The sequence below is a fragment of the Callithrix jacchus genome, chromosome 1, assembly GCF_049354715.1.
Source record: "Callithrix jacchus isolate 240 chromosome 1, calJac240_pri, whole genome shotgun sequence".
Taxonomy (NCBI): domain Eukaryota; kingdom Metazoa; phylum Chordata; class Mammalia; order Primates; family Cebidae; genus Callithrix; species Callithrix jacchus.
Genome location: NC_133502.1, coordinates 189,007,389 through 189,023,304, shown reverse-complemented (window position 1 = coordinate 189,023,304; position 15,916 = coordinate 189,007,389). Strand labels below are relative to the sequence as shown.

Genomic DNA, 15,916 nt, shown 5'->3' with positions numbered 1-15,916 from the left:
CCTGAAGCTGTTCAGCCTGGCTTGCCCTTTCAGGAAGCAGGCTGAAGTTTCTCCGGAGTATCTCTCCAGCTGTTGCGACAAAGGCCCACTGAATGTGCCCTAGTCCAGCACTAACTCTCTCGCTTCTTTTGAGCCTGTGCAGCAGCCGTGTTCATTGCCAAGTGTGACTGGCAGAGCCTGGTGGTGGAACACCAAAGTGGACATTTCAATAAGTGCCCGTCGCGTGCCTGTGGTAGCTTATGCACACTACATATTCGTAGCCCTAAGTTACTTCATTAATAGGCTTGAACTAGTTCTGTAATATTAGGGATTGAAGAATGAATGATCCTATTTTTTTTTTTGTCTAGTTCATTTTCCACTGTATCCCGTGCCTAGAATAGTGCCTGGCACAGGAAGATGCTTAGTAGGTATATTTTATTTTATTATTTATTTATTTTGAGATGGAGTCTCCCTCTCTTGCCCAGGCTGGAGTACAATGGCACAATCTTGGCTCACTGCAACCTGTGCCTCCTGGGTTCAAACAATTCTCCTGCCTCAGCCTCCTGAGTAGCTAGGATTACAGGCGTGTGCCACCACGCCCAGCTTATTTCTATACTTTTGAGTAGAGACAGGGTTTCACCATGTTGGCTAGGATCACCTCATGATCCACCCGTCTTGGCCTCCCAAAGTTCTGGAATTACAGGCGTGAGCCACCGCAACTGGCCTTTATTTTTTATTTTTGAGACAGAGTCTTGCTCTGCTGCTCAGGCTGGAATGCAGTGGCCAAGATCTTGACTCACTGCAGCCTCCACCCCTGGGCTCAAGCGATTCTCCTGGCTCCAGGAGGCCCTATGGCAGGCACGGGGCTGCAAGGTGGGGGCATCAGATCCCATTCCTGCCAAGTCCAGATTGGGCTCCTCAAAGGGCCCAGAGCACAGATCCTCGTGGAGGTAAATGAAATTGTAGTCGTAGTAGAAGTCATCCACAAACATGTGCCCTGGCAGGCCCAGCTCTGGGGCCTCCTCCTCAATGGCACTGCCATGCTGGCTGGTGCGAGTGATGAGGTGGGTGAAGGGCATGGAGCGAGATGGTGTGGGATGAAGTCAGCCTGGCTGAAGAGCTCGTGGCTGGAGGAGCCCCTGCCTCAGCCTTCAGGGCCCAGTATGTCCAGGGGCTGCTGACAGGGTGGCAGAGAGCAGGTGACTGCCCTGGTTGGCTGCTGGGCCTCGTCACAGGGACACTGGTGTCACTGGTGCAGAGGACACATTGGTGCTGTCAGGCTATTTAAGACGGGGTAAAGGGAGAGGTGGTTTCCGGAGGAAGGGAGGGAACCTGGCCTGCTGCCAGGTTCAAATGATTCTCCTGCCTCAGTATCCGGAGTAGCTGGGATTACAGGTGCCCACCACCACATCCAGCTGATTTTTGTGTTTCTTGTAGAAACAGGGTTTCACTCTGTTGGCCAGGCTGCTCTCAAACTCCTGACCTAATGATCTGCCCGCCTCCCTCCCTTTTTTTTTTTTTTTTGAGACAGGGTCTTGCTCTATCACCCAGGCTGCAGTGCAGTGTAGAAATCACAGCTCACTGCAGCCTAAACCTCCTGGGCTGAAGGGAGGATCCTCCTGCTGCCGCTTCCCGAGTGGCTGGGATTACAGGCACAGGCCATTGCGACGGCTGAATTTTTTCTTTTTTGATAGAGGTGGGGTCACAATCCTCCCGCCCAAGCCTCTCAAGGTGCTGGGATTACAGGTGTGAGCCGCCGCACCTGGCCCAACGTCCTCATTTTCAGCCAGGGCCTCCCGCCTTGCTCCTGTGCTGCAAACAACATCCCAATTCATGACAACTGCACATCAGCCCCAAGCATGCATTAAATACACGCCCATATACAGCTGCTCACAATTCAAATGTCCATCAATGTGACACCACGAACCCTGATTCACAATGATGTATTACAAAAGCTTTCAGAACAAAGCGCAGGCCACGGCATCTGCTGCAAGTGTTTATTATCTCAGAAGTCTACAAATGTGAGCTGGTAAGAAAGATTCACAAAATATTCAATCAAAACCACATTTTTGGCTTATCAAATTTCAAATATATTTTACTGTGCTGAACAATATATTCTAATGCTGTCTAAAACACAGCTAAATTATTTTTCTTTATTCATTTATACATATTCTGTAATTTTTGAAAAGCAAGGTTTAAAACTATTCACAAAAGTACCCAATTACAATGACTATTCTGCCATACACAGAACTGTTTTCTATAGCTCTATCTTCTTACCTCCTTCCTTTTTAATTCTGTATACCATGTTGATTTATAAATACCCTTGGGGAGTCCTCATCTTACATCTCTCACCAATTCAAACAGCAACACCTTGTCACAAGGTAACATCAATTCCCTTGGCAATGTGGAAGCTTACGTTTGTTAAAAGCACTGAAAAATATTTTTAAATGTATAGATCATATAAAATAAACAATTTACAAAGAGATGACTTTGAATATTACTTGGAAGTCATCTTAACACGTAGAAATAGAAAAGAAGCAATCTGTCAAGAAGACGCCAGTCACGTTCAGCCTTTTGTTCTGGCCCCTCGCTCCCCTCTGGAGGAAGCATGCGTGTGTGAATGTTGTGTCTGCAGGCCCGTCCTGGGTCCGCTGATTCTGGCAGCCCTGAGCCCATGTGTGGCATGGACACCTCTCCTCCTCTCCTGGATGAAGGCTCCTGGTTCACGGAGCAGGAGGAGCCGATGTCTCCAGGCCCTCAGTGTTGAAACCAAAGGTTCCAAGAAAATAAAGCAAGGATATACCCAGAGATGCCAAAAGAAGGGCATGGCGGGAAGTAACGTGAAACAGAAATCACAGTGAAGCTCCTACTACATTCAAACTCAGAATTTCTCAAAAGGAATACTAAGAATCAGAAACATATACCATACAAAAAAGTAGCAAAACAATCTGGTCTTCATCGCTGCCTGTGATGTGGTCACTGGTTCATTTAAAGAGGAGTTTCTCCGGGAAATACACATCATGACCTCAATATTAAGAACCGTAGCGATCCTGAAGAGAGAACCAAAACAGAAGTTTACGAGCATTCAGCATCAATCCCTCACTCCTGCGCCCTGAATGATCAGCATCACTGAAACTGACACTGCCTCCAGTGTTGGGCATGTGATATACACACTGCCCCCCAAGGGTGTGTTCATCTGGAAGCAGCCACCGCTGCCACTACCCAAGGCTGAGGGCAGGTGTGGGCTTCAGAAGCCAACAGGATTCACATCCTGCCTTGGGCATCCATGTCCACAATCCTGGGATCGGGAGGCAGGGAGCAAGGTGTCTGGGTGGGAGGATGCTCAGTGGGTCCGAGGCTACTTGCTGAGGCCTTCTGGGAAGCAAGTGTGATGGGGAGGACCGGGGAACACATTTGGTGTCTGAAACCCTGAAATTTTGGTTCAGCTGCTAATCCTGCAGAAGTGACCTAACCTTCTGTGCCTCAATTCCTTCCCCTATAAAATGGGAATATAAAACGGAGTAATCTCTAAAATGGGAATGCCATCTATAAAATAGGAATGTTACCTATTTAGAGACTGATAAGGGCTTAGCTGACCTAAGGGACATGAAAGACTCTATGAATTTTAACTTCAGGGCCAAATGAAATGGAAGACTGTGCTAGCCACAGCATGAAAACAGCTATACCCAGAGTCTGGGGGCTAAAGGAACTCTCTAGAAGGGGAGGCGCCTGCAACCAGAGCAGCATCTGTCTGGGGACCAGGAACCTCCTTTAAAGGCACCAGAGTCCACACTGTTTCAGTTCTGCTTCCTCTAGCCACATTTTACATGAATAGAATCCTTCTTTTTTTTTTTTTTTTTGAGATGGAGTTTCGCTCGTTACCCAGGCTGGAGTGCAATGGCATGATCTTGGCTCACCGTAACCTCCTTCTCCTGGGTTGAAGCAATTCTCCTGCCTCAGCCACCCGAGTAGCTGGGACTACAGGCATGCGCCATGTCCAGCTAATTTTGGTATTTTTAGTAGAGACAGGGTTTCACGACGTTGACCAGGATGGTCTCAATCTCTTGACCTCGTGATCCACCCGTCTCGGCCTCCCAAAGTGCTGGGATTATAGGCGTGAGCCACCGCACCTGGCAGAATCCTTCTTAAATAGCCTGACATAAACAAAAAGGTGCAAAGAAACTAGCCATTCACATAATCAGAAATGGCCTCGGCTGTTAATGTGCACGCATGCGTCATGCTTGGCTTATGTTTTCACTCAATAGAATGTGGTTTTAGAAGAACTTTTAATTATATGGAAATGCTCATAACATTACAGAGAAAAAGCAAGATATAAAACCCTATATATAATACAATCCCTTTTTAATTTTAAAAAGATACATATATCTTTATGTATAGAAAAAAAATCCTTAAAAATCTAGAGCTAAAAATATAACAAAATATTAACAGAGATTATCTCTGTGATGTGGCATTACAGATAATTTCAGTTTCCTTCTTAGTACTTCTCTGTTCCAATCTAGGAAAAAAACTGGACAATGATCATGATAATTCCTATAACAATTCCCCTAGAGTCATACATTAGAAAATGTTAAACAAATATAAAATTGTGATTTCTGGTTTTCATAATGTCCTGGGTTATATTGTAGCAAACATATAAATCCAGTAACATATAATATAATTTTCCAGCAGCTGAAGATTGAAGCAAGTCTCACTTTCAAAATGATGACATGCCGTCATACTCAGCAAGAACCGCCCCATTTCACTGACCTGAATGGAAGTCATAACTCCATTAGCAAAGACGGAGAGTTTCCCAGCGACGGACCTCACTCCCTGCTTGAACTGCGCCATGTCAGGGGTGTTGGGCAGCACGTTGGAAAGGCTGTAGTTCCCTGCACACACAGAACAGACGCTGGCTCATCACTGCCTTGGCCAGGGTTGTGGCAAACCCAGTGCCTGGAGTGCTCGGTGGCTTTAGAGAACCTGGATCTCTCCCTTCCTGCTGCCTCACAAGGGGCCCAGCAGTGGGATGGAGACTCAGGCTGAAGAGCCAGCTCTGCCATGATCCACATGAGAGACCCCACATGAGAGAAGATGCGGTATGGGGGACTTAACGCCACCATGAGTTCAAATCCTGGTACTGCCACTTCCAGGCTGTGTGCCTCTAGAGAAGTTCCTTGCTCTCTCTGGGCCCATTTCCTCAAGGTGCTTAACAGCCCTGGCAGGTAAGTACCCAGCAAAAGGCAGATGGGCCAACACGGGTGGCCTGTTTTGCATTGCCTCCTCCCTCTTTTGGCAACAGTACTCCTCCCTTCCTCTGGAAACCACCTCTCCCTTTACCCCGTCCACAGGCATGGGCACAAGACCCAGGCCTGACCAATCAGAGCCTTCCCTGGGATTTGCTATCCTCAAATGATAGGAGCCATTTGCTGGCTCTGGGGTTATTGGCAGGGATAAAGCAAAGCAGCAGCCATCTGTGACTACGACTGCCCCTCCCACTCACTTGGGGGATGGAGGAAGCTTGTTACAGTACAAGAGAATGGTGCTCCCTCAGGGAGGTGGGCCAAATGGACCCGTCACTGATGCTGTCTGACTGTGACTCGGTGGCCAAATTCCAGTCTTCCCAGGTACAGAAGTTCACACTTACACCTTCTTTGCTAGGGCCAGTGTCAGTAGGTTACTCTGGCTTAAGTTTTGGTTGCCCTGACAAAAACATCACTGTAATTGCTACCAATGTGGGTAAAGTTCATCAGAGCCATCACACATAAAGGAGGTCTGCCACACTCCTAGAGCTGTCAGTCAGGGGTTCTGTGTCCCAATTGTAGTAAGACACGGGAGGGGCTCAGTGAGCTGAACACAAACTCTGCAGGTCCTCAGGGGCAGCCACACCTGGCTACTCCCTAAGTCCCACATGACGCCACCTGCTCCTTACAAAAAACAAACCCAACTAGGCACAGTGGCTCACACCTGTAATCCCAGCACTTTGGGAGGCCTAGGCGGGAGGATCACCTGAGGTTAGGAGTTCAAGACCAGCCTGACCAACATGGTGAAACCCCATCTCTACTAAAAAAATACAAAAAATTAGCTGGGCATGGTGGTGCACACCTGTAACCCTAGCTACTCAGGAGGCTGAGGCAGGAGAATCACTTGAATCTAGGAGGTAGAGGTTGCAGTGAGCCGAGATCATGCCACCCTATTCCAGCCTGAAACTCTTGGTCAAGTCCCTCTCTTAGAACAAAATATAACTGACAAGTTACCCTGCAATGTGTCCCTTGGAAGAGACACTGCATTTGCCCACAGCACTCTTCCCATGCCCACCACAGATGCAGGTGCTCCATCTCCCCATCCAGCTGACTGTGTAAAATCTTGTAGGCCTTCACCAATGAGAGAGTGGAATTTCAACACAGTGATGGGATTGCGGTGCTGTGTCTCCTCTGACGGCTGCCTGAGCAGGCTGGAGGGGCCAGGTGCCCATGGTCAAAGACAGCCTTAGTGTGCTCAGGTTACACAGTGAGCTCCAGGAAATGACAGCTCCAGCCACGTGCTCAGGAAGTGTCCTTGGCTCATGGACTCTCTCCCTGCTATCTGTTCCCAGAACACCCACAGTGCATACTGAGGACATCGCCACAGACCTGGCTTTCCACAGCTTACCACCGACTGAGAAAGCAGGCAATTGATACCATCACTAAAGTGTGACCTGTAGCATCTGGAGGGGACACAGAGCAAACTCAGGTGGGCAGCTGGGAGGTGGCTGCAGGGGTCCAGGTGTTTGGGGCGGTGGCCAAGCCTGAGCAGGCGGCAGTGGGGATCAGGAGGGATCAGGCTGAGCATTCTCAGGAGGCAGGTGTCACGAGGTACACTGACTGACTAGCTAAAGCAGGCTGGGAAGCAGGCGGATTAAAGATGACTCCCAGGTTTCTACCTGAGCAGCCAGGAAGAAGACAGCAGCTCCCTTCTGGGAAAGAGGGGATGCTGAGCTACACAGGGGTCCGTGGTTGGAACTAACAAACAACCACAACTGACATTCGCTGTGCTCAGTGCAGGTGGGCAGGGGGTTCTGTTCGTCACAGTCACTTGCAGTCCAAGCCCATGGGGTCACCCCTTAATTCGAGCTTCCTTGACTACTACCACAGGGAAAGAAACATGGCAATGCACAAAGCTCTTAAGTCTTGTGCTGGAGGCGGAACACATCGCCACTGCAGCCTGGCACTGGCCAGGAGACGTGGGAGGTAGTGGGAGGTGTGCTCCAGCCTATGCTGGCCAGTGGGTCATTCATCACCCCTCTACCCATTCATCCTTAAACACCTGCAGGGGGCTTCCTCTGCCAGGCTCTGTCAGGTGCCAAGGGCATAGAAATGAGAACTGATGGTCTGCTGGAGGAAAGTCATCAGAAGGTCTCGTCCTCGGTGTAAGGCACAAGAGTGGTGCAGGGGGGCCTAAGCAGGCCCTCTCTGCGAAAATGGGAGAGAAGAGCATTCTGGTCTGGGGGCTCCACAGGCTCAACAAAGCTGGAGCAAGCCACAGCAGTAAATGATGAGAAATGAGGCTGGAAAGGCCAATGGGAACCATCGTCCTGGAGGTGGGTTTTGGGTGGAAAGCTGTGCTTACAGCTGACGGCAGGATTTTCAATAAGGATGACTGTGTTTTGAAAGATCCCTGTGGGAGGAGTGAGGAGGGGGTAAGCAGCAGCCAAGACTGGAGGCAGGAGGACCAAGCAGGGGGTTGTGGCCGTGCTTCAGTTCTGGGGACACCCAGGAGAGATGCCGACCATATGGGTCTATGGTGTGACAAGGGAGGTGGAGGGTCCAGGACAACTCCCAGGCTCCTCAAAATCAGTTTTGTTTTTTGTTTTGAGACAGTCTTGCTCTGCCGCTTAAGCTGGAGTGCAGTGGCACAATCTCAGCTCACTGCAGCCTCAATCTTTTGGGCTCAAGTGATCCTCCTGCCTTCACCCACTGAGTAACTGGGACTGTAGATGTGAGCCATCGCGCCTAGCTAATTTTTTTATTTTCTAAATTTTTTGTAGACATGAGGTCCCACTATGTTGCCCAGGGTGGTCTGGAACTCCTGGGCTCAAGTGATCCTCCTACTTGGGCCTCCCAAAATGCTGGGATTACAGGTGTATATCACTGTGGCCAGCCAAACAACGAGCTTAACAACAAAAAGTGCTCCAATAGCTGCTTGTCAGACAGGTGTGGCAGATGCCAGTTTGCTACATACATGCCACTCTGGATTTTTTACTGAATCTCCATGGGTGGCAATAACCAAGCCAGATCACCCGACTGTAGACTGAGTGTGTGCTCTGGAGACCAGACTCCTGGACCCTGGGCCGGAGCAAGGAAGGAGACAGTGGTCAAGGGACCCCACAAACAGCCAGCCATGTGACCCCCACAATGCACGAAAGAAACGGGAGCCTGGAGCTTAGGAAGGAAGGGTCTGCAGGTGTCTGCACTCCCACACAGACATCCTCATTCAAACAGTGAGAACTGGCCTTCTGGAAAGAAATATGCTGAGGGGCAGCTGGGTTTCAAGCTTTTTGTTGTATCCTGGCTCTCAAACAGCTCCCTCCGCTCTGTCATCTGGTGTCTGAGTGCCCCACGCCTGCCTGAGGCAGTGCCCAACTGATGGCAGTCCCCCAGCTCCAATGAGCATGTCCCATGGGTGTGACCACATGGCTGCTGTGCCAGGTCAGGTTGGCTGCAGGCACTTACATGCGCTTCCCACTCCATCCCAGCTACAGTGAAAGAGAATGCCCGTGAGGATGGCCGCAGGGCTCCCGGGCTAGACACACCCCAGAAAGCGGCTTACCTCACCAGAAGCATTTTAAATTTAGAAATTAAGGAATACCAAATTGTTTCTTTTTTCTTTTTCTTTTTTTTTTTCTGACACAGGGTCTGACTCTACTGCTCAGGCTAAAGTGCAATGTCACAATCTCAGCTCACTGCAACATATGCCTCCTGGATTCAAGCCATCCTCCCACCTCAGCCTCCTGAGTAGCTGGGACTACAGGCATACACCACCATAGCTGGCTAATTTTTCTATTTTTTGTAGAGATGTGCAATGCGTCCTCCTCAGCCTCCCACAGGGCTGGATGCTAGATTACATCTGTGTGAGCCAGCACAGAGAAGTTTCCTTTTCTCTCCCCTCCCCTTCCCTCCCCTCCCCCTCTTTCTCCCTTCCTCTCTTTCTCTCTCTCTCTCTTTTTTTTTTTTGAGACAGAGTCTCATTCTATTGCCCAGGCTGGAGTGCAGTGGTATGATCTCAGCCATTGCAACCTCTGCCCCTAGGTTCAAGTGATTCTTGTTCCTCAGCCTCCTGAGTAACTGAGATTACAGGAGTCCGCCACCATGCCAGCTAATTTTTTTTTTTTTTTTTTTTGAAATGGGGTCGTGCTCTGTCACCAGACTGGAGTGCAGGGGTGCGATCTTGGCTCATTGCAACCTCCATCTCCCGGGTTCAAGCGATTCTCCTGCCTCAGCCTCCTGAGTAGCTGGGACTGCAGGCAAGCACCACCACTCCTGGCTCACTTTTGTATTTTTAGTAGAGATGGGATTTCACCATGTTGGCCAGGATGGTCTCGATCTCTTGACCTAAACATTCATCCACCTTGGCCTCCCAAAGTGCTGGTATTACAGGCATGAGCCACCATGCCCGGTCTAATTTTTGTATTTTTAGAAAGGATGGGGTTTTACCATGTTAGCCAGGCTGGTCTTGAACTCCCGACCTCAGGTTATCTGCCCACCTCAGCCTCCTAAAGTGTTAGGATTATAGGTGTGAGCCACCATTCCTGGCCCAGAACGGTTTCTTAAAACAAGCTTTTGCTTGAATAGGAAAGTATTAAAGACAGAAGAAAAAAATTTTATAAAAGAAAACAAGCTTTATGGAGGCAGAAAAGATAAAGCTCTTTGCTGAAATATGCTCTAAATAATACAAAGTAAATATTTAATAGAAGTTGCTGGTGCCTGTAATCCCAGCTTCTTGGGAGGCCAAAGAAGGAGGATTGCTCAAGGCCCAGAGTTTGAGATCAGCTGGGGCAACGCAGTGAGACCCCAGCAGGGGCAGGGGGATGAGGGCCTCTGGGTGGCCTCTCACCCCAGGGTGCACCTTACAATGACCATGAGGTACCAGGGTCCAGGGTTTCTCTGGCACCCACACAGGTCAATAACATTTAATGGATCTTTGTTCTCTGAAAGGGAACAGGAAAGTAAACACAGGCTGGCCACAATTTTCATTCAATAACTGGAAAGGCTGCTCTCATTTGATCTCCAAATATTTTTTTAAAACAAACAATGCTTCAGAGTAAAATTTCTATTGACTTAAATTACAAAAACATACACCGCAGGGAGTTGGGGGACTCAACAATGCAGGTCTCTGGACTGGCCTGCTGGCTGTGCCAGGGTTCCTACAGGGTAACCCAGCACTGACCCATGGGGCAGCAAGGCTAGGACTGCTGGGGCCTCCAAAGGCGGCCGGAGTGCCTCTCTGCTAGAGTTGCCCTGACAAAAGGCCAGGACACTGAGAGTTTGGAGACAGGAACACAAGCCGGTGAGCCCCACCTGCCCTCACCAAGACTTGCTGCCAGGAAATGCCCAGTCAGCAAGGGACGGACTGACTGAGGGAAACGAGCCCCCTCTGCTCGTCTGGGGTGAGGCACAGGGTGTGCTCCTGCCTGGAGAGTAGCTCATGGGAACCTGGCCCTGGGTGCCCACCCCCAGACATCCCCACACCCCCACTGGCAGCAGACGTGCCAGGGCTGGTCCCCTATGGCCCTGGCCTCTCCTTGGGCTCCCCGGCTCTCTGCCAGCACACACCCTTGGCTCACTTGGGGCCACCTGGCTAGGATGCTCCCTCCACTCCAGCACAGTGCCTTGGCAGTGTCCACTGCACGCCGGGGGCCAGTGTGTGGCTATAACATCCCCAAACCGCAACCCAGAATGTCCCTGACACTCAGGCCTTCTCTGTTGAGGCTGTTTCTCTTTGGACTCCAAAAACAGTTGTTATCTGTGACTGTAAGGCCAAGTGGTCGCCCAGGTTGGTCACATCATGGCCTTCCTAGAGCCACATCCAGCTCCTCTAGGCCTAGAAATGAGGGGTGCCAAGGGTCCCAGGCCTGGAATGCCTGGCCCCTGAGAGTCCTCCCTCCCCTTGGTTCTCCTGCTGATAAATGGCTTCCCGAAATGACCTCAGAGGACGCTGCCCCTTTCATGTTAACCACAGGGCCCTCTCCTCCCACCTGTGTCCTGGCAGAGGCCTGTGTAGGGCACTCTCACAAGGCATCTCTCCATCTGGGGATAAGGAAGTAGAAGTAGAGGAGCCGGCTCCCTGAGGCCCACCCCTCAGCTCACAGGCTACCTCATCCTAGGCCATCCCAGCCCTGGGAGGACCAGACACCTCTTCACTGGGGTCTGAACCCTGAAGAGGAATACTAGAGACAGGCAATTCCTCTCCCCCTGCTCACTCCCAAAGCTGTGTTCTGCCTGCCTGGAAGACGGACACTGGTACAGTCACATGCTTCTATCTGCCTCTGCCCACCCTTGGGGCCTGCCGCGTGCTGAACACTCGGTGGCACTTCACATTTCTCATTTAAGCCTCAAAACACCTTTTGAGGTGGTTTTATCGACCCACGTTACAGAGGAGGAGACTGAGGCTAAAAGCGCCATAACATACACAAGGCCTCACAGCTAGAGTGTGGTTAGGGTCACACGGGAACCCAGGACTGTCCACCTCTCAGGCTAAGACACCACGTGGTATTTAATGGCACGTCCACACTCAGCTAGAAAACACTCCACTATGATAGTGTTTTAGAAGGATGACTTGCCTGGCAATGTTGGGGATGTTCCTTTAATTTCGTGACTTAGTCTCCTCACGTGTGAAGCCTGGGAATAGTAATTTCTGCTCTACCTGTCTTATGGCAGAGATCAGAGCATCTGATATTGGTTGCTAAAATATCTTGGAAAAGGAAAGGGTCCTGTCTAGACAAAATGTGTTTACTGTAGACACAACAAAGACCAGCTCTTGTGCAGTGCCCCCTACCTGCCGCCTGCTTCCTCTGCTCCTCGAACAGATCAGCCGAGCTTATGGAGGAACTCGCTGAGAGCCTCTCAAGGCGGGCCCTCGTCTCATACTAGAGAAGACAAGGAAAAGGAAATGTTAGGCTCCAAAGATTGTCGGCAGTTTTGCAAAAAGTATCACTGAAGAGCTGTCATTTGAAAGGCTCTTTCTCTCTAACAGGTACTGAATGCCACTGCCAAGGCTGGGTCCTGGGGGACAGCACAAAGCTAATGCCCTGCATGGGAAGCAGGTCAGAGGGGGACAGATGGACACAACACCTCAGCCAAGATGGCCAGTGCAGAGGCAGCGAGAGGGAGGGAAGAAGGGAGGGCGGCATCTCTCTCCTGGTGCTGCTTCTAGCCAGCTGTCAGCAAAGGTGTCTCTAAGGGGCTCTTTTCCAAGCCCCATGACACTATTTTAAAACTGAACTTGAGGCCAGGTGCGGTGGCTCACGCCTATAATCCCAGCACTTTGGGAGGCCGAGGCAGGTGGATCACGAAGTCAAAAGATCGAGACCATCTTGGTCAACAAGGTGAAACCCCGACTCTACTAAAAATACAAAAATTAGCTGGGCATGATGGTACGCGCCTGTAGTCCCAGCTACTCGGGAGGCTGAGGCAGGAGAATTGCTTGAATCCAGAAGGCGGAGGTTGCAGTGAGCTGAGATTGTGCCATTGCACCCCAGTCTGCGTAACAATAGCGAAACTCCGTCTCAAAAAAAAACAAAACTGACTTGAATGTCAACTTTGAAGCCAGGCAGATTTTATGGACTGTGGGAACAGCAAGGGGCAATTCTACTCTCGAAATGATAGTGAAAAGTTACACTTGCAGAAGTCTGAACTTCTGCAAAACTCTTTCAGCACATTTTAGGAAACCATTGTCCATATAGTCAGAGGCACACTAGCAGTTCAGGGTGAAAGGGAAGACTTAAACCTCCCCACTTCCACTTGAGTCTTTCAGCTTAGCAAGGCTCCACTATGATGAGTTCATTAACTATTTCTTTTTTTTGTTTGGAAACAGTCTCACTCTGTCATCCACGCTGGAGTGCAGTGGTGTGATCTTGGCTCACTGTAACTTCTGCTTCCCAGATTCAAGCGATTCTCTGCCTCAGCCTCCCAAGCAGCTGGACTATAGGCACATATCACCATGCCCAGCTAATTTTTGTATTTTTTGTAGAGATGGAGTTTTGTCATGTTGGCCAGGCTGGTCTCAAACTCCTGGCTTCAAGTGATCCACCTGCCTCAGCCTCCCAAAGTTGGGATTACAGGTATGAGCCACAGTGCCTGGCTGAGTCCATTAACATTTCTGAGAAAAGCCAACAACCTGAGAATAAATAGATGCACTCCCCAGAAACGTATCTGGCTAGATGTAGTGGCTCATGCCTGTCATCCCAGAACTTTGGGAGGCCGAGGCAGGCAGACCACCTGAGGTCAGGAGTTCGAGACCAGCCTGACCAACATGGTGAAACCCCATCTCTACTAAAATACAAAAATTAGCCAGGCATGGTGGTGCACGCCTATAGTTCCAGCTACTTGGGAGACTGAGGCAGGAGAATCGCTTGAACCTGGGAGGTGGAGGTTGCAGTGAGCTGAAATTGTGCCACTGCATTCCAGCCTGGCCAACAAAGCAAGACTGTGTCTCAAAAAAAAAAAAGGGAACATATCTATGTGCTTCATTTCACTATGGTTAAAAGTTATTTAATCAACTAGAGCTACATCAAAAATTGTTTGAAATATATTCAAAAGATATTGGATAATGGCTATTCAAAGCAGCAAGAGAAGAATAAGAGAACTGTGAGGTACAGTCTTCGTCTTATAAACACGCCTCTTGCTGAGGCAGCAAGCACGTGACCCCTTAGACAACCTGGGTTCGAGTCCCGAATCCAGTACCTTCAGGCCAGAGGGCCTCTGGCAGCCTGAGCCCAGCTCACTCAGGATCTCCTCCCCCAATAATGCCCACACTCACACTTCCTTTCTGCATTATGGAGTACCCAAAGAAACTCTCTGGACCCTTACATCAGCCTGGGCTTGTCTTCCAAAGTACATATCTGATGAAATGGCCTTGACATTCCCAAACTTCTTCTGGGCCTCATCTGTATTTTCAGCTGGCTCATAATCTGGCTTGCGGCGAACAGTAGGTCTACAGTGAAAAACAGCCAAAATTGGTTAAACAATTTGAGGTGAAGCAAATGTGTTTCATACTCATTTTATTTTTTAAAAAGCCAACAGCAGTAAATTTTGTAAGAGGCCATTTTTAAAAGCCTGAAAACTCTAATGAGAAAAGAAAAATAGCCAAACGATACAACATTTCCAGGAATTTGTTTAAAATGGGTCTGTTATTTCACATTTCAGATCAACTGGTAAACACTGACTACATTGTCTGGAATGTCCAAAGGACACTGCTCTCTTTACATGATATACATTGTATAGGATATAAAGTGTCCCAGTTACCTGGGACAAGTTACACCTGTTGTCCCAACATAATAGTGCCCCCTTGTACTCTCAGAAGTTCATAATCACCAAAAACTGGAGATAGTTCTTCAATAGGTGAATCGATAAACTCAGCAATAAACAGGAATGAACAAAAGAATGAATGAGTCTTGACCAACTGTACTAAGAAAAGCTAAACCAGAACAGAAAGGCCAATTACCATGTGACTCCATTTATATGACACTTTGGGAAAGGCAAAATTGTAAGGCCAGAAAACAGACCTGGGGTGGCTAGGAGCCGAGGGAAGGGAAGGGGGACTACAAAGGACATGGGAAAAATTTAGGGGTGATGGGAACTGTTCTGCTTCTTGGTTTTGGTGCTAATTACATGAATGTATCTGCTTGTCAAAACTTGCAGAACTATACGTTTAAAAAGATAAATTTTACCATATGTAAATAATACCTTAAAATTGGGGAAAAAAGTAAAACCTTCCTGGCCTAGGCCACCCCTGACCCATGGATCAGAGTCTTCAGGGAAGAAGCCTCCACATACACATTTCTTCCAAGGTCCACAGAGGATTCTGATGTGCACTTCCTATTTAGAATCAGTAATTTAAAATCAACACCATTCTAGATGGTGACTCACACCTAGGATCCCAGCACTTTGGGAGGCCGAGGAAGGTGGATCATTTGAGGTCAGGAGTTCGAGACCAGCCTGGCCAACATGGTGAAACCCTGTCTCTAATAAAAATACAAAAATTAGCTGGGCATGATGGTATGTGCCTGTAGTCCCAGCTACTCAGGACGCTGAGGCAGGAGAATTGCCTGAACCCAGGAGATGAAGGCTGCAGTAAGCCAAGATAGCGCCACTGCACTCCAGCCTGAGCAAAAGAGTGAGACTCCATTTCCAAAAAAAAATCAAAATAATATTCCTGAAATAGTAGAACAAAATCATTTACTAGCCTTATAAAAGTTTTTTTTTTTTTTTTTTTTTTTGAGGGATAAGGTCTGTTGCCCAAGCTGGAGCACAGTAGTGCGATTGTAGTTCACTGAATACAGCTTTGAACTCCTGGGCTCAAGTGATCCTTTGACCTTGGCCTCTTAAAGTGCTGGGATTACAAGAACGAGCCACTGTGTCCAGCCCCTTATGAAAGATTTTCATGTCATCATCTTATCAGTAAATTTTCCCCAGAAATGCATGGATTCACTATTACAACCCCACAGTTTTGTCGTACATACCTCTCTGAATAGCCCGTGGTTTTCAGAACTGTTTCAGTATCTTTGCTGGTCTCTTTTTTCCAATAGGAATCTGAATTGTCATCCCAGCTAGAGAAAGAACTGCTCCTTAACTCCACTGGTTCGTCAAAGTACCTGTATGAGCAAGAGTACAACAGTGACTTGGGAAGCCCTTGCTGACACTCATCCTGGGCTCTCTCACTTCTACGGATGTGGGGGATGCCT

General features: G+C 48.8%; 1 protein-coding gene across 7 annotated transcripts in view; it reads right to left on the bottom strand.

The window, feature by feature from the left end:
- Positions 1-1,962: 1,962 nt before the first annotated feature.
- Positions 1,963-15,916, bottom strand: part of ARFGAP3 (ARF GTPase activating protein 3) — a 67,936-nt gene continuing 53,982 nt past the window's right edge. For all 7 annotated transcript variants that reach the window (XM_078333921.1, XM_078333924.1, XM_078333935.1 and 4 more), the window contains 5 exons: positions 15,695-15,826; positions 14,043-14,166; positions 12,010-12,100; positions 4,747-4,868; positions 1,963-3,029 (listed from right to left, as the gene is read on the bottom strand). In XM_078333921.1, coding sequence (XP_078190047.1) covers positions 3,012-3,029; positions 4,747-4,868; positions 12,010-12,100; positions 14,043-14,166; positions 15,695-15,826 — 487 coding nt within the window. In that variant the 3' untranslated portion in view covers positions 1,963-3,011. The remainder of the gene's footprint in view (positions 3,030-4,746; positions 4,869-12,009; positions 12,101-14,042; positions 14,167-15,694; positions 15,827-15,916) is intronic.